Here is a 24,439-nt window from a genome sequence, read left to right as displayed (position 1 = left end):
TGTCACTTTGCAAGGTGTTGGAAAATAATGGCCCCGACACAGCAAAACAGGACATCGGCTTGTGTACTGACCTTTCTCTTTGTTTAATGTGCTCAGAGGTTTAATTTCAGGGGACAAGTAATAATTGAATATGTCTAATAACTAAATGCTCATTTGGGACAAAATCCATCAAAATATAATTGGCATGTGGGGCTGATGAAAGGCAAATGACGTGGCTGTAGAGGAAGGGATGTGTCCTAAGAATATCTGATCACTTAATGTATAAATTGAAGCCTCTTTCGTAATATATATTAATTGCAGATACTTAAGGATTTTAGCATTTTTCTGTAGTGAACTGTTACCGGAGACCAACTGTTTTTGTTAATGCTACTCTGGGAAAGGCGGGGAAGGTTATTGGTCTGTCGTGCAATAATTTACTCCTCTTTGATATGCAAACGATCCACGGTGAATATAAAAAAATCCTATCAGACTCATTTCACAGTTCTTAACCACTTAGATTCTCTGGAGTCTATCGCCTCATTAGACCAGTGCTCTCCAAAGCTAGCATAATTAAAATCTTTAACAGTTTAGCAAAGTAAAGATGTTTGGCTGATCACGTTGAGATGATTATCTATCCATTGTATTCTAAATGACAAAAATAAATTAAATTTAGACCTTGGCATTTTTTATTATGTGTTTCAAATGAATATAATGCAGACTGCCTTCTCTTTTTTTTTTTAATTATTTTATTTATTTATTTATTTCAATACCTTAGGTTTGGTGAGATCTGTGCCTGCGTGAGCTCCTGCTGTACGCTCAGAAAATGGCAGGTTTCCTTAGGATAGCTCCGGTGCTACAACATGGTGAAACAATGAGCAGTCATCCAACTGATGATCTGGAAGCAGAGCGATGAGAAACCTCTGTAAAAACACACAGACGCTAGCTTTTATTATTTTACTATTTTTTTTAACTTGTTTAAGTGATGCGTCTCTACTGCTAAATTTTTTCCCATGGCCTTCTCTGAAAGAGCACTGAAATAGTCTTCAGTGAGAGAAGCTTGACTTGTTTCATCATGCCACAAACCTAAGCTTTATCCAGAAGCATGATCTCAGCGTGAGCCTGTGTCACGCTGACGCGCGCGGCTCCCCTTCCCTCCCAGCCTTCGCTTTGGCCCACTGGAGTTGGCAAAGTTTTCCACTTGCCTGATCTACTGACTTCAGTGTCCTAACCCTCCTGTCCATTTTTGGCACAATGGGGCAAGGAGGGAGGAGAAAAAAAGTTTATTTTTTATTGTTGAAGCTTATTTTCTGTTTTTGTGTTACTTTTGAATGGCTCATTAGCATCAATCTAAGCAATGACAGTAATAATAGTGATACTTGTATAGAAAGTTACACAGTTTTTCAGTAGACACATCCATCAATTAAGGGAGCAGTTCAAGAAACCAAAATTAATGAGAGAGATAGGTGTGTTAATGAAATAATCATAGTATAATCAATTTGACTGTTAAAATTTGAAAAGCATTTCAGGAAGACAATATGAATTCATAATTTATGTCTAAAAGTGATTAATAAAAACTGTATTTAATAACAAAGCTATTTGTCATCATTTAAAACTTAAGCACAGAATTAGTCATATTGTGCTTCCTGTTGTCACAATAATAAGGCTGAGGTGGTGTGTTGGGTTTGTTGGTGGTTTTTTTTTTCCTTAAGACCTTCCTTTCTTTGGAAAACAGGTTAGAAAGTGCTCACTTTTCTGAATAAGAAATTAAATTAAATTTGTGTTAAAAAAATAATCCAATAATTTCCCCAGCTGACCACAGAGTAGCCCTTGGCCACCTTTGCTGTCAACCATGCAGAGTGCTCAGGGTGATTTCTGTACAAGCTGGGACTCTGGAAACAGACCCTGTGCAACTTTAATTACAAAAAATCATCACCCTTGACGTGGAGTTTGGGGTGGGTGACTTTTATGTGGATCCCCCTGCCCTCCACCTCAGATTTTACCTGACGTAGGTGTTGCAGGTGTCACAGCAGAAAATGGAGCAGAGCTGTGCAGTGTTCAGTATTAGCCTTTAGTTATTAAAAAAATCATACATGCGCAAAAACACACACACAAAACTAACACTAGGCTTTGTTTACTGACTCTTTGATTTAATTACTGTTTGAAGACGGCCGAATTAGCTGTTAATTGATTTAATTATCCAATTTGTTTGTTTCAGGCATGATTCCAACAGAACTGCAGCAGCTCTGGAAGGAAGTGACAAGCTCACACACAGCGGAGGAGGCAGCCAGCAACAACCACAGCAGCCTGGACCTGTCCACCACCTGCGTCTCCTCCTCTGCGCCGTCTAAGACCTCCTTAATCATCAACCCACACGCCTCAACTAATGGACAGCTATCAGTCCACACTCCTAAACGGGAGAGGTAGGTGCTGGTGGGTTTTCCACCCGTGAGCGTCTTGGAGCAGTGTGCCGAAATGATGGTGAAACAGTTGGGAGCGGTGGCCAACCGCCTTGGCCTCAGTTTTGTCCTCTCTGTCTTGCTGTGTCTGATTTTGGCGTGGCTGAATGGAGTCTTCACTGGGCAGAATATGCTCCTTTTGTTCAGATCTTTATGGCTTGTTAATTGGATCAATGTGGCACAATTAGCTAATTAGAAGTGCATTGGATAAGCGTATTGGGGGAAGTGTGAGGAGCATGAGCTGCTTTTTCTGCATCTTGCATCCCGGGTGGTGTTACTCTTGATGTGCCTTGGGTTTCTAGGCCGAAGGTGAGAGAAAAAACCTGTTGGTCAGTGCAGGCTGTTTTACCACCTGTTTGCCAAATTTCAGTGCCCCATCTCATCTAACATGTTAGCCATTTTTTTCCATTTTTTTTTCACTCTGTCTTTACCAGCTTTCACAACACAGAGTTCAGCATGTTTCTCTTAAAACAAAGTGGTAATTTTTTTAAGTGCTGATAAAATTAGCTAACTGGTGTTGTTTGGCTTTTAAAAGTGTGAGTTAATTTATACTTGCTAGGCTTGCATTGTTAAAAGAAATGGCTTAAATCAGGGGTTGTCTGTTGACGTGCTTCTCGGCGCGGGCTCTGCTTTCTTCCAAAGGATGCTTTATTGCAGGTTTGTTTCTTTACACCCCCAGATTTCACTGAGGCGTGTCTAACAACAGAACTTTTGCTTACAATGAGACAGACGGTCCCAGAGGAGCTCAGGCTGTGGGTGCCAGTGCCTGCTGCAGCCTCGGCATTGCTGCCGAGGAGGAGGAGGAGAAGGGTCTTTGGGAGTGTGCAGGCAGCGTGGGCGCAACGGGGAGGGCAGTGCTTCTTTGCATTCAGGAGAGTCCCTTTGCCCATCTAGAAACGTTACAGCAGACACTAGTGAGAGCTGGATTTTATGGAAACTGATGGCTTTGTCTTGCCATCCTCCTTTCATTCATTAGAAAGAGGATAATGGAATTTTTAAGCCATAGAGTTTATATTTCTGGTGGTCTGAAAGTAGATTGATAGGGAAGCTATATAAATACCTCTTATATCTTTCTAATATTAAGAAAATAGTGCTGTTTGGAATAGATAGATTTTAAAGGAGAGCACACCACTGCTGAAAGGGCTGGTCTGTGTGTGTAAGGCATCATTATTGCAAGGACATGTGGGGGAACATCAGCCCATACATTTATAATGCATGTAAGTGTCAAGGACATGGTTTTCATGGAGACTTACATGGGACACTAAAAACAATTTGATGTTTATTAAACAATTAAATTCCCTTTTTGCTGCATATAGAGCTGAACAAGATGGGTTTATGACTTTTCAATAAATTTTTTATCTGTGTTTTTCTGAGTGAGTGTATAAAATAAAACCCCATGCAGTGAAATGGATCTTCTCTCACTGAACAGAGGCATGTGCTGTCTGCTAATGGCAAGCTAACCGAGGGAACAGTATGCCACTGCTGTTTAGTGGGAAATGCAGTGGAAATACAGGAATCTGTCCTGAAGTAAGAATTTTCTCTGTGTATGCTGTCAAGCAGAACTGGAAATCCATGTGTCTGAGTCCCGTGTTTGTGGCCTGGAGGCAACTGGGATCTATAGACAAGGTGATACTTACGTTTTTGTTAGTAAAGTTACAAATAATCAGGAAGGCATAAACAGGCATGGTGTTGTTTGAGATTGTCTTGGTTTAGAAAGCTTAAAAATCCTCTGGCTGAACTGATAGCTGTGTTGCTAAAGCTTGCCATTGTACTTGTCTTACATACCTACTGAATTCTTTATGCTATCAAAATACAAAAAAAGAGGTATATTTAGGAATACAAATAAGAGAGCTGGAGACTTTGCTGTATCTTGCCTCTGTTTGGTACATGGAGGGTTTACGCCATCCATTTGCTGCAGTGATTGAATTACATCTTTAGCCATAAGTAGAGCAGGAGACTACACACAGAAGAATGCCTACTGATGCACTTAAGGGTTTTGTTGCAGTCTCATCAGGCACTGTGGTGCCTGCCTGGATTTCATCTGACACAGAAACTCCTCTGGTTGAGATGTGTTGCGCTGGTTTCCTTTCTGAAAGGGTATTTATCTGCAGGCAGGGAGTTTGGGGGTGAGTGAGCAGCAAGAAAGGGGTAGCTGTGCTGCACTGTCTGATGTGTATCTGAGGCTCACAGAAGGTGAAATTTTAGCATATTTACAACAGAGAGAGCACAGGCCTGAGTAGGATTTTGGTCATTTTTTGACTGCAAATGTTAAAACTAGAAAAAGCTCATGGGCCTGGTGGGAGCATGAGTTTACTAGGCTTACAGTAAAATCCTTGTCTGTTCTTGTACACAACTGGTTCAGCATAGTAACAGAGCTTGCAAATACAAGGGGACTTGTGGAGATGGTCCTGAGCCCAGGCTCAGGTCAGATGTGCCATTTGGAAGGGCTTCCAAGGGACATACTAGCCCTCCACCTCCCATCACTCAAGTCCACAGCCTCGGCTGGCCAGGGCAACCTTGTCACTTGTGGCTTCCACCCTGTCATTCCTGCACCTTCTGTGCAACTGGCTGTTACCTTTGGTCCAAGAGCTATTTATTTAGATTTAAACAACAATAAAAAGCACATAGTAAAAGATGTAAGTGTCCTAACACTTAAGCACAACCACATCATAACGACTGCCCAGCAGCCATAAATAATCATATACAGGTAACATTAACTTTTAGGGTGTGCTGTAAAGCTCTTTTTCCACCCCTTCCTCTTGGGCTTTTGAGAACGAGTGGGCTGCAGGAGGCAAGTTGGTTATGTGGGAGTTACTATCATCACTGTTATCTCTGGCACATGTCACTGGGATAGTTCAGGCTGTGTTTTACGGGATTCTTGATCCCACAGGTCAGGTCATGAGGCTGCTTGAGACCCATGAGACAGGACCGCAGAGGCACTTGTGTAAAAGTCGTGGGGTGAGCAGCAGGTCTGCTGAACATCTCGGGTAAAACCACGTTTTGGTTATAAACAAGGGGTTTAAAATAGCAAGAGAAATAGTCACTGGCTGCTTGCTGTGCCCACGCGTCGCCGTGCCGCAGGCCCAGCCTCATGGTTGTGTGTAGCAAAGCTTTAGTCCTGCGCAGGCTTTGGGGACACAGCTCTGGTGTCACCAGTGACACCACTGCGCGGCTGCACACTCAGAGCCCGGTGACAGCAAAAGTTCTCCTTTGTGGCAAAAAAAGCCAACAGCAGACAGGTGGCCAGAGTCACTCCAAGACGTTTGAAAAGCAGAGGTACATTTGAGAGCAGGAGGTATCCTCTGCTCCTGGGCAGGGGCCAGGGAGTATGGTGGTGCTGCTCTTGGGTTGTGCGTGCTCTGTGCGTATGGCTTTCCCAGGAACAAAACAATTGCAGCTATAAATAATGGGTTAATGCTTCCATTCATTTGGGCTTTAAATGTATATTACATCTATGCTTTTGTCCCACATTTTGCCCAGTTTCTCTAAGTAGCAGCAGCAGCAGCTCTGGGGTTTGGTGCACAGCAATCTGTTAAGGAGATAAATAATCTGCTTTGGCATGACACTCCTACTCTCCTCTTTAATTTGTCTTACACAAGGAAAATTATAATTAAATCATTCAGGGTAAACCCTTGAGTGTAGAGAAGGAAAAAACACACTTTGGTAAAGATTGCCAATAGAGACCAACTTCCCTGTTGTGCTGTGCAGAGACATTTATCAATATTCAGCACTATTAAAGAGAGAACATTTCGTGTGATTTGTGAGGCGGATGCCAAAGCTCAAATCAAGGCTTGTTAAGATCCTTTCCCCATGCAATCATGGGCATTCAGCATCATTAGAATTCAGCACTGACTGTGTGTTTCATGCTTTGATTTTACTCAGACAATTTAATAATGTTTATTGTGCTGATTATATATATAAATTCACTCAATGCAATAAACATACCTCAGTCATCAGTACCCTAAGGGAAATATTTAGTTATAGATACTTGTATTCACTCAGGATAAGCGAAAGTGAGACCATCAACCAGCATGCAAACCTCTCATCAGCTTACCAGCTTTTGGGTTTCTTTAGTAACAAGCATTTTCTCTAGACAAGTAAATAAATAAATAACAGGAGCCAGTTGAGTGCATCTGCTGTGCTGGCAAATGTGAAGGGCAGTACCTGCTTTCCATCTCATTCTGCTGCATCTTACCTGGGGGGAGCTTGACTATTTTAAGAGAAGCAGCAAAACAAAGCAGGTGGGTGCCTGGTTGCTTCAGATGACTACTGATTTTATAACCTGATGAGCAGTGAACATCCAAAAACCTGCATGCTTGCAAATATTCCTGATGTGGGTAGGTTTGGAAAAGCAGAACAGGGCAGAATTCACCAGCTCTTTCCCGGTGAGGTTGCTCCAGCTTGGGGTTGATCTGTGCTGTGAAGGGTTGCAGGTGTCTGGGTGCTGGTCCCACCCCCTGGCACCATTCTCTATTGACTGAAGCAGTGACAAGAGGATAGATGCTGTGTGTAAACAAGTGAGTTTATGAAGGTCAAGACCTATTAATTTAGGAAACATATCTGTTTGCAAGAGGTAAGGTGAAGAGTTGGAAGTAAAGCTGCATGTCCAAGAGACTTTTCTCCATCTTCCAGCAATTCCATGTTTGTCCCCTGTTGTCATGACCATAGGATAGCCTGAGTTGAAATGGACCTTGAAGATTATACTCTTACTCCACATAAGCAAGCAGTCATCTCAAAGGAAAAAGAGATGGGATAAACAAGGGGATTTTTAAATGACTTTTTCTTGCCAGCATCACAGGAGGGAAGGAGTCTGGAAAAGGCTCTGAAGGGAAGTGAGAGGAACAGCATGGCAGACCATTGATCTGCTGGTTAGGCTTTATTGCATTGTGTTTTACTGTTGTTGTCTTCCATGCCAGCTGATCATCCCCCAAAATCCGAAGGCCTTTAGATGAGGGCATTAGGGTTCGGCACAATTAAGAATTACAGACTTGGGTCCATTATTAATGCTCAGGATGAAGCAGTGTAGCCTGTAGTCCGTATGTTCCCAGGGCTTGATCCTCTCTTGGCCTGCCTCTCCATGTAGTCCCTGGCATTCATTCTGCACTGGTGCCAGCATCAAATCTGCTCGTCCGTGTCAGCTCCTCTCAGTTGCTCTGTGCAGTTGACTGTAGCTTGCTATACTTCACCATCAGCAGAGTTTGGTTAGACTAGGTTACCTCAAATTCATTCTACCCTAAGAAATCTGTGTGCCAGGGGCCTTTCCTCTCCCAGAAGTGTTTTAGCTGCTCCGTGTACACCAACCCCATTGTGACCCTTACATTATTACCCAGGGTCTGAGCAGCTCAGGTGCCTCCACACAGCTTCCTCACTGCAGAGCCAGGTTGGAGCCAGAGACTCAAGCCAAGCCTGGATTTCTGGCTACGTGTCCAATAAACCATCCTGCTCTCTGCGTGGCTGCTGTGTTTCTTCTCATTGCACCTCATACAGGTGTGATGGTTGTGAGGCCAGCTGGGTTGTTAGTGACGGTGACGCCACAACAGCCATATCGGGGCTCTCGCCTAGCCGTCTCCATTTATTACATGCAGGTACAACCTAAAGCATCCCACTACCCAATCCCTTGGTGCTTGCTCCACAGCTAAAGAAATCACCGCTGTATGCTGTCCTGGTCTGAGTCACTTCTCTGTAATCAGCTTTGAAAAAAGACCAGCCGTGACTCAGGCCTGGAGTTGCTAATCTTCAGCTTTAAGCCTTCTCAGGCACTTCTCACTGTTAGTGCTTTGCAGACTGGGGCGGGTAGCCTCCCTTGCGTTGCCCCTCTGCCTTTCTGAGACACCTCTTGATCAATCAGTTGTGCGATGTCGGTTGCTTCTCTGTCTGTCCGGGAGCTCTTTAATCAAACTATGCTTTTCAAAGAGTTTTTTTCTCTTAAACCCTTAAAAACAGTTTCTGTTTTACTTTGTTTGTTTCTATGCTGCAAAAGATGCAGGGTTAGCCAGGCTGGGATTGCTCGGGGTGGCCCTGTGCTGGACAAGGGTGCTGTGTTTGAGAATGTGCTGTCCTGGGGGAGCTCCCGCACACCAGTGCTTCGCTGCTTTCTGGTCCCATGTAATAACCATCAGTTGTACAACTCCAAACGCTAAGCTAATGTATCAGAAAGCACTTAAAATAGATTGGGTGAGCCTTGGCAGACGCCTAACAGAACTTTTCCAAATTTTAGCATATGTATTGTTTTATTCCTCCATCTGGCCAACAGATCATTGTTTGATATCTGAGTGCTTTGCATATCTCCTCCCTTTTCTTGCAACTGAGATACTTACACGTGTGTTTAATACAGCTTAATGCTATTTTTACATAGCAGAGAAACAGCTGATGGCTTTCTGTTAATTGCATGCACTTTGCAGTTAAACTTCTACTAAAACATTCCTGTCTAAATACTTTAAAAGTCCAATGAAAATTTGTCCTCTTCTTTTATTAGAGGTGTTTATGTAGTGGTCTTAAAAAGGGACCTGGTTTTGTTTTACTGCTCTGTGGATTCCTGTTTCTTTTTATTTCCTCCCGTGTGCAAGTTGTCCTTCCTCAGCGTTTGCTGGGGAGATCAGACTACCCTAAAGAGCTGAGCAGGGAGCTAATGAAGAACTGTCTTGCTTTTGTGTTTTTGGCTTTTTTTTTTTTTTAATCATCACAGCCTGAGTGTGGAAAAGAAACACCCTTGAATATGCCATAAAAAAGTAGAGGAGAAGTTAGGTGATTTTCATGTGACTATTTTCTCTGCTGTTCAATAAAAACGGAGCAGTTAGTGTGACAGCTGTTATTATATCATGTTATATCGTACTGCTAAGATATTGAGTAGCATTTAAAGTCAAACTCCACCATTAAGCTGTATAAACTTTATCCGTTTCACTATGGTTTAATGGAAAAAAATGAGTTTCTCAATAAAATGACATCATTTTTCCCAGGTTGTAATGTTCACTTTACAACTGTTTTTCTTTAATTCAATTTATTTTACTTTTCTTTTTCTTGGCATCCTTTTTTTTTTTTTTTTTCTTTTCCCCCCATGCAGTTTGGAGAGGGGGAAATCTCCTTTTTTTTGTAGAGCAGCTAGGTACTGCTCAAACCTCTTTCCCCTTCTTCCCCCTCCCTCCACATCTTGTGCTAATCTGGAGCTCTATTTTTGTCAGGCAGGCAGGGTTATATTTTCAAAGCAGCGAGATGCACATTGAAATTTGGTAATCAGGATTTGTGGCTCTACCTGCTGCACGCTGAGGGATGGGGGAAGGACCCCAAGGAAAAATTTACATTGCGTTGCTTGCTGCTGGAGCAACCTTTGTGTGATGCCATGGAGGTGTGTGTCCCCCCCCCCAGCTGGTGTTTTTAGGGTGGGAGGGCTGTAATTTCTTCTGTGTGATCAGAAAATACATGTGTGTATTATAAAGTATAGTCCTCTTATTAAAACAACGGGGTAAGCCCAGGCAGGGAAACTGCTAATATGTGTTGCTGCTTGTCATTTTGGGCTGTGTGAATAAAGGAGATAACTATTCCTTTGGGAAGCAATCTCAGGAGCTGTGCAACAGATCTGCTAGCCAGCAAAATCCTTTTTTTTTTTTTTTTTTTTTTTTTACTGTAATTTTCCTTTTTTTTTTTTTTTTTTTTGGTGTGTGTGTACTCAAAAAAATAGCATCGTGATGGGCCCTTAAATACCATTTCGTAGACAGAGCACAATTTCCACAGCACAGGTGGTGCTAATATAGGACAGTCCCCTAGGCACTTGTCGCCAGGAGTTGTACAGCTTGTTCAGTGTCTGCATCCATATGGCAATCTGTCCCATTCATAGAAAGACATTGTAGCTGTGCCTGTGGGTGCTGTGGTCAATGTAGTGTAAAAAGTAGATTTTAACTCTCGGCAACCTATGTTCTGCTGTTTGTTTTATTGTGGAATCCAATTTATAATGCAGGGGGAAAGAAAGCAAAAAAAAAAAATAAAAGAAAAGAAGGAGAAAAAAAAAAAATCAGCTCTGAGCAAATTCCAGAACAATCTGGCTGGCTGGGGTTTGTGTTTATTCTTGGAGCTCACGGTTAATCGGCAGGTGCACCAGCCCTGCGCCCCACACCGCTCCCAGGGATGGTTTACAGGAAGTCTTGCTCGGAAGAAACATTTTCCTCCTTGTTTATACTCTTGAATTAACTCAGGAGTTGCAAAGCTGTAAACGATGTTAGCTGGCCACATACATCACACAAGTCTCTTTCTTACTTCTTCTGGTTGTTTTTTGTTGTGTTTTTTTTCTTTTTGTATTTTTTCACAGCATTGAGTGGTTTACCTTGGGTTTGCTGTACTTGGGGAGGATGCTGATCCCCTTGGAGCATGTGTTACGATGCTGCCCAGCCAGCTAGTGGATGCCCCTCGAAGGGGCAAATCACATCAAAGGAGCCCTCTGAAAAAGGGAGGCTGAAGGTTTTGTGTTGCACAGGGGTTCAGGAATAAACAAGTGAACATGATTTATGGCTGCTCTGGTATCTTGCCATTCCAGTGCCAAATGTTGTTCTGTTTTAGTGTGACTATTTGTTATACCTTTCAGTAAACACAAACAAATAGAGCCTAGCACCTGCAGCAGCATATGATATTTACACTACCTGTATGATTCAGCATGCTTCCCTGGGGAAGCAGGCTTGTGTCCTCTCGATTTTAGTGCTTTTGTAAATCATGTTCTTTGGAGGGAAAGCATGTGGCAGAGAGAATTCAATGCTTTAACTGTATTTCTCCCTTGGAGTCATTATTTATCTTAATTATTTTTTTATAAACCTCTTCTCAAAGGGCACTTTCCTGGCTGCTGCAGGATTGTGTGGTGGGTGAAGGCTGGCCCAGCAAGCTGCCAGGCTGTATGTGATGTGACAGTCACCTTCTGCCTGGGTTTTGTTGTGCCTGTGGGACAGGGGTGAAAAATACTGACGTGAATAATCCCTGTTAATCATATTTGTTGGCATATCCCTGGTTTATATAAGGGTGAGAGGCTTGCCTCAACTCTAACTGTAACAGAGTATAATTCTGTTAAACAAGAATAGATCTTGTTTCTCAAGTGTTTTCTTTTACTATAGATTCAAATGTAACAACAGAATATAAATTACAGTAAAATAAGGTTGGCAAACAGGATCTTTTTACAAACTATGTATGTACATTTGTAATTTTACACCTCAGCAAAGTCCAAGGTCTAATCCTGTGTTTTTAAATGTGTGTACATTCTTAAAAGCCTTGCTGAACTGGGGCCAAAGCCTTGCCATTGCCACCTCCCTCTGCCACACGAATTGGATGTGTAAGGGATGGGATTGCTGTGCTGAAAGACAGTTAAAAAAACCCCACAAAACAGCACACACCAAAAAATCCCTCCCTTCCCCCCCCCCCCAAAAAAAAAAACCAACCCCTAAACCCTAAGAAAGTGGTATGATCACATTTTTCCTAATTTAACTTAAGATACCGAATCAATCCGTTTTCATCTGAATAAATTAGGAGGCTGTTCAGAGTGGAATAAAATGAGATTTAGCAGGGATAAAGTAGAAAGTAGCCCAGCTAGGAAATAAAAACTCCAAACTGCTGGTTTGACGTGACACGTCAGCTGCTCAGCTTCGGTTGTGTGGGAAATGGCTGAGGCATAACTAGGGTTGAGAAATCAAGGTGGGACACTCTGTACCGTGTCTTAGTTAAAAAGGTAAATGCAGTCATGGGAAAGCATAAACATGCGTGTTGCATCCGAGTCCTTCTTTTTTTCCTGTTCCACTTTATGCAGAACCAGTTAAACCACATTGAGAGTGTGATGTGCAATTGGCCACTCTCTTGCAGAAAGGATAAAGAGAAGCTGGAGCAAATGTAGAGGAGAGCAGCTAGGATGATAAAGGAGTTGGAGGGAATAGGCTATGAAGACAGATTAAAGGGAATTAAAGATCTACACCCTGGAAAAATAGAGGCTCTAGGAGGATGTGATTATGGTATGTAAGTACATGAAGTGATGCTACAAAGAAGAAGAGGGGAAAAAATTGTTCTCATTAGTTAGCAGTGCTGGAATTTAAAATCCAGCGTTTCAAATCGTGTGCATCTGGGTATATTTGATGTACTTTTCACTACAGTACTGAGGCACAAGGTTGAAATAAAAAATCAGGGTTTTAAATAGTAGAGAAACTCATTAATTCAAGTGCAGGAATGGAACTTCCACCTGAGATAAGTGATGGATTCAGTATGCAGGGTTTTGCAATGGGCAATTATATTTTTTTTCATTTAGGAGTTTTTTGGGGGGCATTTTAAATGGTCTAGAGATAACATGCAGTTCCTCCAAGGAAGGGATGTAGGACAGTGGCTGTCCTACCCCATGGAAGATCTGCTGAAGAGTTGGAAGAGAGGATGCCACTGGAAGAAGTTTGTAGTACATTTTGAGTGCTGGAGGGTCATGTTGATTAATAATCCAAACTATCAGTGCGTAGATCAAAACCAGAAGGTGATGCAGATAATTATCCAGTCTGGTTATACTCTTTAGAGTTGGGATGGGGTAGAAGAGCTGGAGAATGTGATCCAGATTTTGTTTTACCAGTGCTGCAGATGTTGTAGTGTTCTTCTTGCAGCAGACATTTAGAAAATGGTGACACAAGGTGTAAGGAAGTAGGGGCAGAGATTTGGGGTGCATTGCTGGCCTCATATTCCAATAGCAGTGCTACAGCTCAGCTTTATTCTTTTTTTGGTGGTTTGTCAGGGGTTTTCATTCCTTATACCACAGGAGTATATACGTTAGTGCACACCGATTAGAAGACAGGATTTCAGCCTGTAGGCTGCAGTTTTAACCTGATTTGTCTTAAATTGGTATAGTCATTTAAAATGTAATATACTACTCCTGTTACTTCCAATAGGGCTTGATGTAAAACATGAGCTTCTAGATCTGGACATGGACTAAAGCAATGAGGAAGGGGAGAAATGCAGCTTTAAAATGCATCCCAAAATATCTGAGCCAGTTCTAGGAAGAGCTGTCGCTGGCCACACACATCAGATGCCACCGCTCCCAAAGGCCTATGGCCCCTCTGCTAAGCTTTATCCAGTGATGGAAGGGCCTTTACCCAGCTCAGACAATTCTCTGTACAGATCACATACCTGCTGTCTGGGTACTTACTGCAGCTTAGACAAAAGTGTGAATATCTGGAAGTAGTCCATTGTAGTGTATGGTGTAATACATTTTGATTGGTTTTTTCATACCGTTATTACTATTTGGAAATTACTGGGCTTTTTTTAATTGACAAGCTAGAGAGGAGAGAGGTGCTGAACCACCTTAGAAAGAATCCAGAGGGATTTGCACCAGTGCAGCTTCACTGCAAAACACATCTTCATTCAATTGATTTTTGCCATGAAGGCAGGGACTTGCATTTGAGTGCAGTTGGTACAAGGATTGGATTTAATCATTACTGCTTCCGTTCTGATTTTTAAATCAAATACAGCGAGTGCTTCTGACTCAGAGAGTTGTGACATTTTCACCAACTTTATTCCATCAGTGCCTTTTGATGAGGCTTAGAGCTCACCAGGCAGTCACGAATACGAGAGACTCGTGTTGGTTCCCAGTTATGTCTCTCCTTCTCCTGTACAGGACCAAAATCATGGCATTTTGCCTCCACGGCTGCCATCCACATCAGCCCAAGAGGGAATGTGACGTAAGACTGAGCTCTGTGCTCCTGCCTGGACCATACACTGACAGAATTCATGGCAGCTGGCAAAGATGAGGTCACTTCCTATTGGTCTTGAGAAATAAAATAAAATTAAAAAAGAAGACAGACAGTTTGGAATTTGTATAGGTGCTTTGCTCAGATCCCTTCCAAGAGGAAAGCGGGAGATGTGGTATTGATTTTTTTCAGCGTGCAGGTGGCTCAAGCATGTTCTCAGCACCGTCAGAATGCAAGCAGATGCTTCATAACTGTAATAGAAAATCAAGGTTGCTTCTCAACATCATTGACTTCCCCCAGTGTTTTGGCAAAGATCATTGGCCCAAGCAGATGTGGAAGAGAGAGAGTGGAATATGAAGTATGTGAGCATCATGAATATTTAAAATATGGTCCACTGTGTGGCAGAGGTGCTATTACTGAGGCTTCCGCTTAGCTGGTCTTTATATCCACCCATGACTTTCTTGGCAGCTTGTATGAGCATGGCACCCAGTTCCACGCAGTTAGTAAGTATGGGTTCAATTAAACCATGCAGCATAAGCAGCTTTCATCCTATTGTTTTGGCCACTACTTTCCCCAGTGTTCAGTGTGTTCTTTTGGGTGGACCGCCACTCTCACTCTCCACTGGTTTCTCTGTATCCCATGGCTTTGTGTCCCAGAATGTGATTCTTTCCTAGAATTCATGATTCATAGAATACCAGGTTAGAAGGGTCCTCAAGGATCATCTAGTCCAACCTTTCAGGGTAACAATATAGTTAAAATGAGATGGGCCACCTGATACTGTAGCATAGCAGATGTATTCTTAAACAGCTGAAGTGGTCTGGATGTGTGGGGCTGTGCAGGTACCAACTGACAGCTTTCTCTCTTAGAGCAGTTGGTGAATTTGCTTCCACACTCTCTAGAAATCCTTGGGGTCACGAAGAGTCATAGGTTGCAAAAAGTGGAGGTAAAAACAACTCTTCTCTATCCAGCAAGGAGAGCAGCAATGCAAATACCTGGTCCTTCTCTCCCCTCCTGACTTGGAAACAGGGCTGTAGGTGGCAGAGAGTAAGTGGACAGTGATGCAGTTCTCAGCTCCCCACATGGCTTTGTCCCTCTGTCATATGTCACAGATAAGCTGACTTAACACAAACCGTTTTACCTGCCAGAGGGTTATTTGATGTAATTCGATGTAATAATGCTGCATAATGCATTATTTGGGAATAATTCTATTGTGTTAAAAATTTTGTATGCAGATGCGAGGAGAAAAAAAATCCCCACATGATCTTGATTTTTACATCATTTTTTCCTTCACTTCTCTGAAAATTATGCCTTGCTATAAAATCACTTCCACTAACTAGTGTTGCATCACCAGTACCCCACCACAAATGTGCGTTCCTGGGAAGGAGAGGGTGACAGAAACAAACACCTACTCTAATGTGTCATTAGAAATCAAACAGACCTAAAACTTGCTTCTGCTTGCCAACGCTCAGATCTTCTCAAAGCCTGTCTCCGGCAGCAAGACCAAGGATGCATCCAGCTCACAGAAACCATGCTTGTACACAGACAAAATATCATTGAACAATTTAAGATTACAGGTTCTTGTGCTCACAAAGCTGTTTGTTTGTGTTGGATTAAAATCCTCATTTTCCACCTCTATTTGCTGAAAGTGAGTACTTATATCAGTTAAACAGAGTTCTCCTTTCATTTCCACTGGCTGCAGCCTTAGCACGTTACATCCTCTTCTGTATCAACCCGCTCTTTGTTTTGAGGTGCTTCTTAGGGCTCTATCAGGGAACAACTGGTGATCTATAATATCTTCAAAAGCAGGATGGATGAAATAGCAGTAATCTGATACTGACACATAAAGGTCACTGTAAGGCACCGCTGAAAACCCCAGGCGGGATGGGAGCAGAGACCTTCGGAAAGGCACACTGCCTACAGAGGGTGCCTACATTTGTTTCTCAATGGTGAGGGATTTTCCTTTTTGAAGTGTCTATTTTTGGCAAGTTGAAGTAGTTTTTTTGCTTTGTCAGATGGCAGTGGAAGTACTATGTAGGTGTTAAGTATGTTACACTTAATGTCATGTTAGCAAAATGACCTTTTAAGTTCCCATTTATAGTCAACACCAATCTTTCTGGTTATTGACAGCGCTAAACCTTGACATCATGAGCATCGTTTAACAATTTGATGTGCTCTTGGTCATCCCATCATTTTCTTTGGACACAATACCAGGGTATCATGTCCTACATAGTTTGTCTTGTCTTGTGCAAGTTCCCTGTAAAGAAAAGAGATTTGCACTTGGATTTAAAAAATAAATACAAATCTCGGTAGGGCTCTTTCCCTCGACTTGGCCATGGCCTTCAGGCTCTCACAGAGACACTTGAAAAAGCCCTGCTGGGGCTTTAAGGCATGTGAGTCCTGTTGATATTATAATGAGATTTACAGTGCTTAAAACCCACAGGGGACTGACTCCTTACTTGGTGTCACACAGCATTTCCGCTGTCATCCTGGTGCTGGGGTAACAGGCACCATGTAAATGAATGCACAGACTGGGGTTTGGGTTCTGCCAAACAGACTGAAATTGTAACTCATATGTAGTCTTCATGGACTTTAATGGAGGGTTAACATGAAAACCTACTCTCACCCCTTGTATTCAAGTATGGAAGCAGATGCTAAACCCCATTATTTTCTGAATATTTTTTTTCTGAGGTGTATGGCGAGCATTTGACCATATGCTTGGCTAAAGTGGAAGGTCCTCTTCAGCCGTCCTCCCTCAGCTGAGGAAATGTGTGGTGGAGCATTCTCCTAATTTCCTTGCAGGGAATGCATCAGCCCCTTTGTTCTTTAGAAAACTTAACTAATAGAGTCTTCTTCCTACTTCCATATTTTAAAACAACCACATAAGTTAAACCAATGTAATATTCCTGTGTAGACAAGTCCTTTGTAAGTCTCTTCACCTACCATTTGTTTTCTAGGAGATTACCTTGCACATACATGTATTTAGGTTTGAAGAACTATCTGTAAACAAGCAACAACGACAAAAGTGTGTAATGAAGTAATGAATTAGGCTCATGTACAAGTCATCATACTTTCTTTCCCAGTCAGATTTGTGCCTTTCCTTACTGGGGAAAAAAAAAAAAAGTTAGAAGTAATTTCTACAATCCACCTTCCATTGTCTTCAGATTCTTGTTGAGCCCAAAGTCAAAACTGGCAGGAAGTGGGCAATAATTTCTCTTGTAACTTCTTTGTATTTGGGATAACATCTTGGGGTGAGATGATACTCAGCAGTGATCTTGCTCTCCAGTGCATCAGAAATAATGCAAGAAGATGATTTTGTATTGGCACGCGGGCAGATAATCCTGCAGAGGAAGAATAAAGACCATTCCCCACAGGTGTATGGAAGCAAAATGACAAAAAGTAGGCAGTTACCCATAACATTACCTGTAATTCAGGGTAAAATAAGTCATAAAAGCCACACCTTGATGCTGGTGTGCATTCATATCCTTTGTGTATGTTTGAAGCTCTTAATAGAGCAGAGGGATACCGTACCCAAAAGATGCGCTGTGAAAAACAGATCTGTATGTAAGCATAAAATTGAGATTTCAATACTATTTTGACATTTTAGTTTTAAAGTCATCTAAGGTAATGGTAATTGTTGCAAAAATAATTCCTTTACTTAAGAAGTTTCCATGCAGAAGTTGAATAAAGAAGGTATTTTAGAATATGGTTCATCAGTTAGTGCACCAGATACATTTCCCTGAGCACCACATGGCCTGGATCAAAGCATCTCATGACTTGGATCAGTGCAGCCAAATCATTACGTATTGATTGGAATCCCGCTGAAGGATTAACCCTTTCATGCCCATACTAAATTTTTTACTTTAACCCTTGTTTCAGTACTTAGAAAGCTCTGTGATGTTCCTGCCAAATCGTAGCAAGGTTAATAGTCCCCACTAACCCCTCATACTGAGGAACCCTGTGATTATTAGATGTTTTGGGGGGTTTTGTGATGAATTTTGCATTTGAAAATACAGCTTGAATTTTCTTTACTAGAACATAAGGGGCCTGTACTTGTGCAAAGAAACAGCCTGTAAGAGTTAAAAAAAAAAAACAACCAACCAAAAAAAACCCACCTAACAACCCCCAACCCAGTAAATAAATAACATGATGGGAAGGCCAAGGCTGCAAACATGATGCTTTTCCTCTTTCTGCAGTGATGAGGAAAACCTTGGTTCTGGTTATATTGTGTTACAAGAATACCATGCTGTATGGAGATGACTTTTCTTCCTGATTAAGTTGAATTGTAAATATGCAGTGTTCATAAATTTCTTAGCAAAATACCAAGCAGGATATTAAGCAGGTCTGTCAAATGATTTCTCCCCCATCCAGGTTAATTTAAATTCTTTATAATTAATGAATGAAATGTAGGAGGATAGCTAAGTAAGAATGACACATGTTTTGCACTGCAAATGGTATTTAATTCTGTTTTGAAAAACCATGGGCAGAGTCAGGTGGGTACCTTGAGATGTTAGGGATGCTTCAGGATCTGTTGTTTGCTGCTCTTAAGAGTCTTTGTGAAGATGAATTAGTGTGGTACCTTCAGTCACGCCACTTTTGTTGTCTCTTTCTCTCCTCCAGTTTATCCCATGAGGAGCACTCGCACAGCCATCCGCTGTATGGACACGGCGTATGCAAGTGGCCGGGCTGTGAAGCAGTATGTGAAGACTTCCAATCGTTTCTAAAGTAAGGATGGGTTGGGTTTTTTTTAGCACTCTCATTGTACAGAAAGCATGCCCTGACGTTTTCTGTGCTGTCACTCACTGTGGGTCTGATGCAAAGTCCATTGAAGTCAACAGAGAGCTTTCTTTCACTTCAGTGGCTTTTGGATCAGGCTCAAGAACATTTTAACAGGGGATAGTAAATTAGCCCCATGGGGGAAGTATGGTCTTGCTCAGTGTATTACTATAAAATAGAGTGTTTGCAGTTCTGCAGCCTTTTTATTTGTTTAAACAATTTTTAAGTTGCAGTATTGATAATGTAAACAATAGAACCTTGATTTAACCTTGATTTCACTTTAATTTAGAAATTTAGTCTTACATTAACTCCATAATTGAAGAGAGAATTGCAGAACATCACGTGAAATTTAATTTATGTCAAATAAGTAACTAATGAACAAAGTCTATCCTACTAAAAATAAACTATAATTATATTAATTGGGCCCCTGCAGTTCGCTGCAGACCTTTTCCTTGCTGCCAAAGAACACAGTTTTACACGTTGCATAAACAGCGCATTATGAACTAGTATGTGGTAACGTGTGCATCCCAATGCAGGGAAGGACCAGCAGAGCTCTAATAACTTAAATACATGGCTGCTCCACAGCTACATCATCGGCCTCACCCCTCCAAGCTGGAGCAAAAAACATTCCAATCACAAAAGAGTTTTCTGTCTGGGTAGATCACCAGGTACCACATACGCTTTGGGTGCATCCGGGTTCTTGAAGATTAGGACAGTGATCTTTTCTCAAGTGCTATGGCTCTTCAATTGTAATATCAGCAAAGAACAACCACCGAAGCAATGTTTATCATTTAAATGCATAAAGGGACACATTCTGCTCCCATTTACAGTGGTGATCTCATGAAGTTAGTCCACATAAGTACATGGGATTCTTCAGGGTAGAGAAGTAGAATTAGTCCCAAAACATTAAACTTCACTAGTTCTTTCTGAGGCAGTTCCTTGGAGTTTTATTTGAGAGAGGGAAGCAAGCGAGAGGGAAGCAAGCAAGTTTGTTGGATGGTGTTAGATGGTATAAACAGTTTTTTGCTCTCAGGATAGAATGAACCAGTTCTGATTCCCCTAGCAAAACCCCTTATGAGTACTTTAGGAGCAGCACTGGTGCTAGTATAAACATATGTTACAAGTAAGGAATGGTACGGTAATGAGAAAGTTCTTATTACAAGAGGATTACAAAATAAGAAGGTACTAGTCATAAATTTCCGTGAAGGGTAGCCTCATTTCTTGTAATTCATCTTGTTGTTCACTTAAGTGAAATAAATGCTAATCTCACCATACTTGCCAGCTCATTCATATTCAAATGCCATACTATAGGCATTTAGACCTTTAAAACAGTTACAGTTTTTGTTGAACTTCATGCAAGTGAAAGGTGCTGTGGTGGCCTTAGAGATCAGAATGACGTGTAATGTCACACAAGATCTCACATTATGCCACCTTTGCTTCCTGTGCTAGTCCACTTGTCCAGATTAGATCTGCTGGATCCTGAAACCTTCAGGAAGATTTCTTACAGAGCTGTGGGCTACTTGTTGTGACCATGTGTAGAAAACAGAGCACTTAAGTCACACGGCATGGGTAGAGGCAAGGGTAATTTTCATATGGTATTTTGGAGATGTTTCAGTAAATAGATTAAGTCCACCAGTTTACCTAGAGGAGATAGTTGGAGCAATCAATGTGTAGAAAGCACCTGAAAACAATTACCAGGCCAGGCTGGACCCAGAGTGGCTCCGTCTGCTCTCAGCTCCAACAATTCTGATTCTTTTATCACTCACTTATCATCACTCTCTTTTTTTTTTTCCTTTCCCCCATTGAAACCTTTCAACAGAAATATTTCATCTGACTTTCTTAAACCCATCGGCATGTGCAAATTTTCTCATTATCCAAGTTCAGCAGTGTCCAGACAAAGTCTTATTGTTCAGTATGATATTTAACCCAGAACGAATGCAGAAATGAATGTCCCTGAGCAGCGTATTGGCACTGTTAGGAAGTGAGCATTGCTTCATAAAATGGTACTGTAACCTTCCAAGTCTCCTGTGGAGTGACTGTCCTTAAATTATATTGCCATTTATCAGAATTCCTCACTCAATGAAAAGATAACAGGTAGATGAAGTTTCTTTCTGGTACTTGTATAATCCATGAAGCTCTATTGACAGGCTCCTCAAGAGAAAAGCTCTTGTTTACCAAGTGAAATACAACCCGTGTATCAATTTAGCATCACTTAATTTCACTTACCTCAGTAAAAAGGCCTGTTAGAAAAAGCAATGCAAAGTTACATGTGGAATGAAAGCCCTGTATGCCAATAAAATGATTCTGCAGTTAAGGGAGAAAAAAGGACTTGCAGGTCTAAAACATAGTTCATTTCTTTTCCTCCTGAGGAAGAAATATCATAACTGTTGGTAAATCAAAACCAGAGATTTGACACTCTTCTGTGATCATTCTGTAGTGTTTGTTCCCAAGGTGAGGTACACCACAGGGCCCTTGATTTCAAAGATAAATACTGTACAAATAACGATCCTAGTTGTCTTTCACTCACAGCCAACAGGAGGATGCTTATCAGAACCAGCAGATACTTGGGCTATTCTACACATTTATTTCCCTGTTTCTTTTTGAAATAAGTTGCAGTTTTAGCATTGTTGTGTGTTGTCTGTTTTTTCAATCCATCAGCCACTGGTTACCATGTGATGTGATATCAGTTAGAGCTAACTGATGGCAGCGGGGGCTGCTGCTAAGCCTAAGGAAACAGTAGCACCCCACATGCTCCAGTATGCTCCCCAAGCCCAAAACCAACCAAGTCCAGTATCACTGGTGATACAACGGCCTTCTGCCAAGGTGTGTAGAGCAAGGTGAGGGCTGGAGGGTGCACACGTGTCTCACGTGTTAACCGAGGCCCATCTCACAGGCAGCAGTGAAAGGAGCAATTAGTAGCACAGAGCGACTTTCCTTCAGATTTTACTGTATCCTTGATTTCATTTGCATGTGTTTAAAGACTGTTGCAGATAGAAATATCTACCCCTTATATAGCCAGTGCGTCAGGAAGTCCCAGTTGGAGGGAGGGTGGTTTATTCAAGGTATCCAAGGCAAAACAAGGGGAAGGTTGTGTCGGGTTTTATTACCCCCCACTCCTCTTCTTTTTTCTCTCTTTTTTTTTTTCCCCCTTTAGATTTGATTGTGGTTTAGATGTGCTTAATCACGACTGTACCATTTTTAAATCAAATAGATTCTCTAAAAGAGAGACAGGTTTGGAGAGATCTTGCACTCCTATATTGCAGTGATACTGGCAATCTGCTTCATCTGCATTGAACTTCGGTGAAACGAAGGGGAGTTTATGTGAAAGAAACTACTAAGTGCACTCTGTAATGTTTTCACAAGTGTTTTTATCATGGTAACATCTTGTTTACTTTAGTTGCCTGCCTAAAACTACTTGGAACATGTTAAGAAAACATTTCGAGAAAGCTTCTACAAAGAGGCTTTTGTTTAGCAGCAACTGTGAGACTGCTCGGCTCACAAAGGTGTTAACTTTCAACCCCTTAAGCACTTCCACATGAAATTCCAGCAACTGTGTTTGTGGTTTTGGAAAAACAAAGTGTATATTAAAGAAACCAGGTATATGCTAATACATGTTGAAGTAGGCCGGAAATCATAAATTGTTTCAAAGGCATTAATTGCTATCATTTGCATGTCAGAATGTTCTGCAGTGAAATCATCCACAGTTAGCATAACAGAGACTTTTTAATCAAATGGGTAGCAAAGGCAGGGAAAAGGCTAGTCTATAGATGTCTTTTTCAGATTTTAATCCCTGGCAGGCTCACTTAAGCTCCCCAGCTATCAAGTGCTGCTTGGGAGGGTGCTACTGTAGGGCGCTGCTGGGGGTTCTGCCGCCCCGGCACTCATCCCACTCCCCGGATGCAGCCGAGCATTTGGTTTTCCGAGCCTGCCGAGCATTTGGAACTGCCGTTCAAATGCCGGCGTTCTCGTTCCTTTCCCCAGCCCCCCGATGAACCTCGGTGCCCTGGCCGGGGGTTCGGGCCCTCGGCGGCGGCGAGGCGGGAAGGCCCAGATCCCACAGTGCCCTCTAGTGCTCCCGGGATCCGTGCTGCTCCGAGGAGCCTTCCCAGACAGGGCCCAAAGGGAGAGCATCCCTGGGAGAGCTTCGCTTCCCTCTTCTCCTGAGCCGGTCACAGAGCAAGCCAGCCCCAGCTATCTCCCTTGATTTTTAGTTTGACACACAGAGATCAATATTTTTTCCTCCCAGGTTGAGCACTCGGCTTCTTCCAGAAAATACCTCAAAGCACTACATGTGATGAAATATTTCTGCCTATGTAGTGGGGCACATTGTCTTGCATTATTGCCTTTTATATCTTAAGGTGCTCTTAGTTTATGTTTCACATTATAATTTCCGGTGTGTAATCAGAAAGCATTACTTAAGAGACAAGGCTCATCTTTGTTTCATACTTTTATTGACACTGTCTACCATATTACTGCAATGTCTAAATGGTAAAATTTATTATTAGCAATAGTGTCACAAAAGTCTGAGACAGCGATTTTCCTTTCAATAAAAGTAGTTAAAAACCTTTTAGAAAATCCATAATTTTGATTGCTGGTACTTCATAAATGTATAACTGGTACTTTTTAGCTGTCTCTTTAGGGAAAAATGAGTTTTATCACCTGCAGTACCTGGGTTAATGAAATTGTGTGTTGGAATTTAGCCAGAATGAAAGATGAGATCATTCGGTGGCACTAATATTGGCAACAGGTCTCATAAAAACGTTTGACTCTTTTTTAGAGAAGTATCACCAAGTTTTTTCTTTCTTTTTTTTTTTTTTCCTGAGGATGGGGTAGAGATTTGAGTTATTTGTCAGTTTTGAAGTTTCTGTGGTTCTAAGATTTTCATCGGCTGTAATATCCAAAACCCAGTGACCTAAAAGCCTCCGCCAATGCCAAGAGAAACACAACAGTGTCCATCAGTGCCTAGTAAAGGAATTTACTTGCTTCAGATTTCAGCTCCAGTTCCTGTTTCAGCCCTTTAAAAATCACGACTCTCAGCTCAAATTTGAAATAATGCTGCTTCTTTCTCATGGTCTTCTGTGTTTGATTGTTTGTGGATATTAGCTGTCCAGGAAATCCCATACTTAGAGATATAAATCCAAAATGATCTTGTTTTTCCGCAGCCAGCCCAGGATGTATTAGACAGTTATGATGATTTGTTAATTTTTGTGACCTGTATTTATTTTATGTGTGCTGTATGCTTTTAAAAGAGGGAATCAACTGTCGAAATAGGCTACTTTTGTCAAAAGGGAGGCTCTTGACTCGCTTCCTTTTAAGCCTGTGCTTTCTTTACTTTTGCAGAATTCTGTGTGTGCACCTCCATATGGTGGTAAACAAGGGCTGCATTGTGCCCTGACATATAAGCTTAAACCCAACCCTGTTATTGAAGAATCTTTTGAGATGTGTGAGCTGGAATTCTTGAAGGGCTGTCAGGCTTGGGTGTCGGTTTGAAATGTGCCTTGAATGTATAACCCTGCTTTCATTTTAATAGTGCAATATTTTTTATATTTC

At 41.7% G+C, this 24,439-nt stretch overlaps 1 protein-coding gene across 9 annotated transcripts in view; it reads left to right on the top strand.

Annotated features, from left to right (window-relative positions):
* Positions 1–24,439, top strand: part of FOXP1 (forkhead box P1) — a 399,727-nt gene that overhangs the window by 338,089 nt on the left and 37,199 nt on the right. For all 9 annotated transcript variants that reach the window (XM_054161346.1, XM_054161354.1, XM_054161309.1 and 6 more), the window contains 2 exons: positions 2,195–2,399; positions 18,734–18,838. In XM_054161346.1, coding sequence (XP_054017321.1) covers positions 2,195–2,399; positions 18,734–18,838 — 310 coding nt within the window. The remainder of the gene's footprint in view (positions 1–2,194; positions 2,400–18,733; positions 18,839–24,439) is intronic.

This window comes from Dryobates pubescens, chromosome 1, assembly GCF_014839835.1.
Source record: "Dryobates pubescens isolate bDryPub1 chromosome 1, bDryPub1.pri, whole genome shotgun sequence".
NCBI lineage: Eukaryota > Metazoa > Chordata > Aves > Piciformes > Picidae > Dryobates > Dryobates pubescens.
This window is presented reverse-complemented; position numbering and strand designations above follow the sequence as displayed.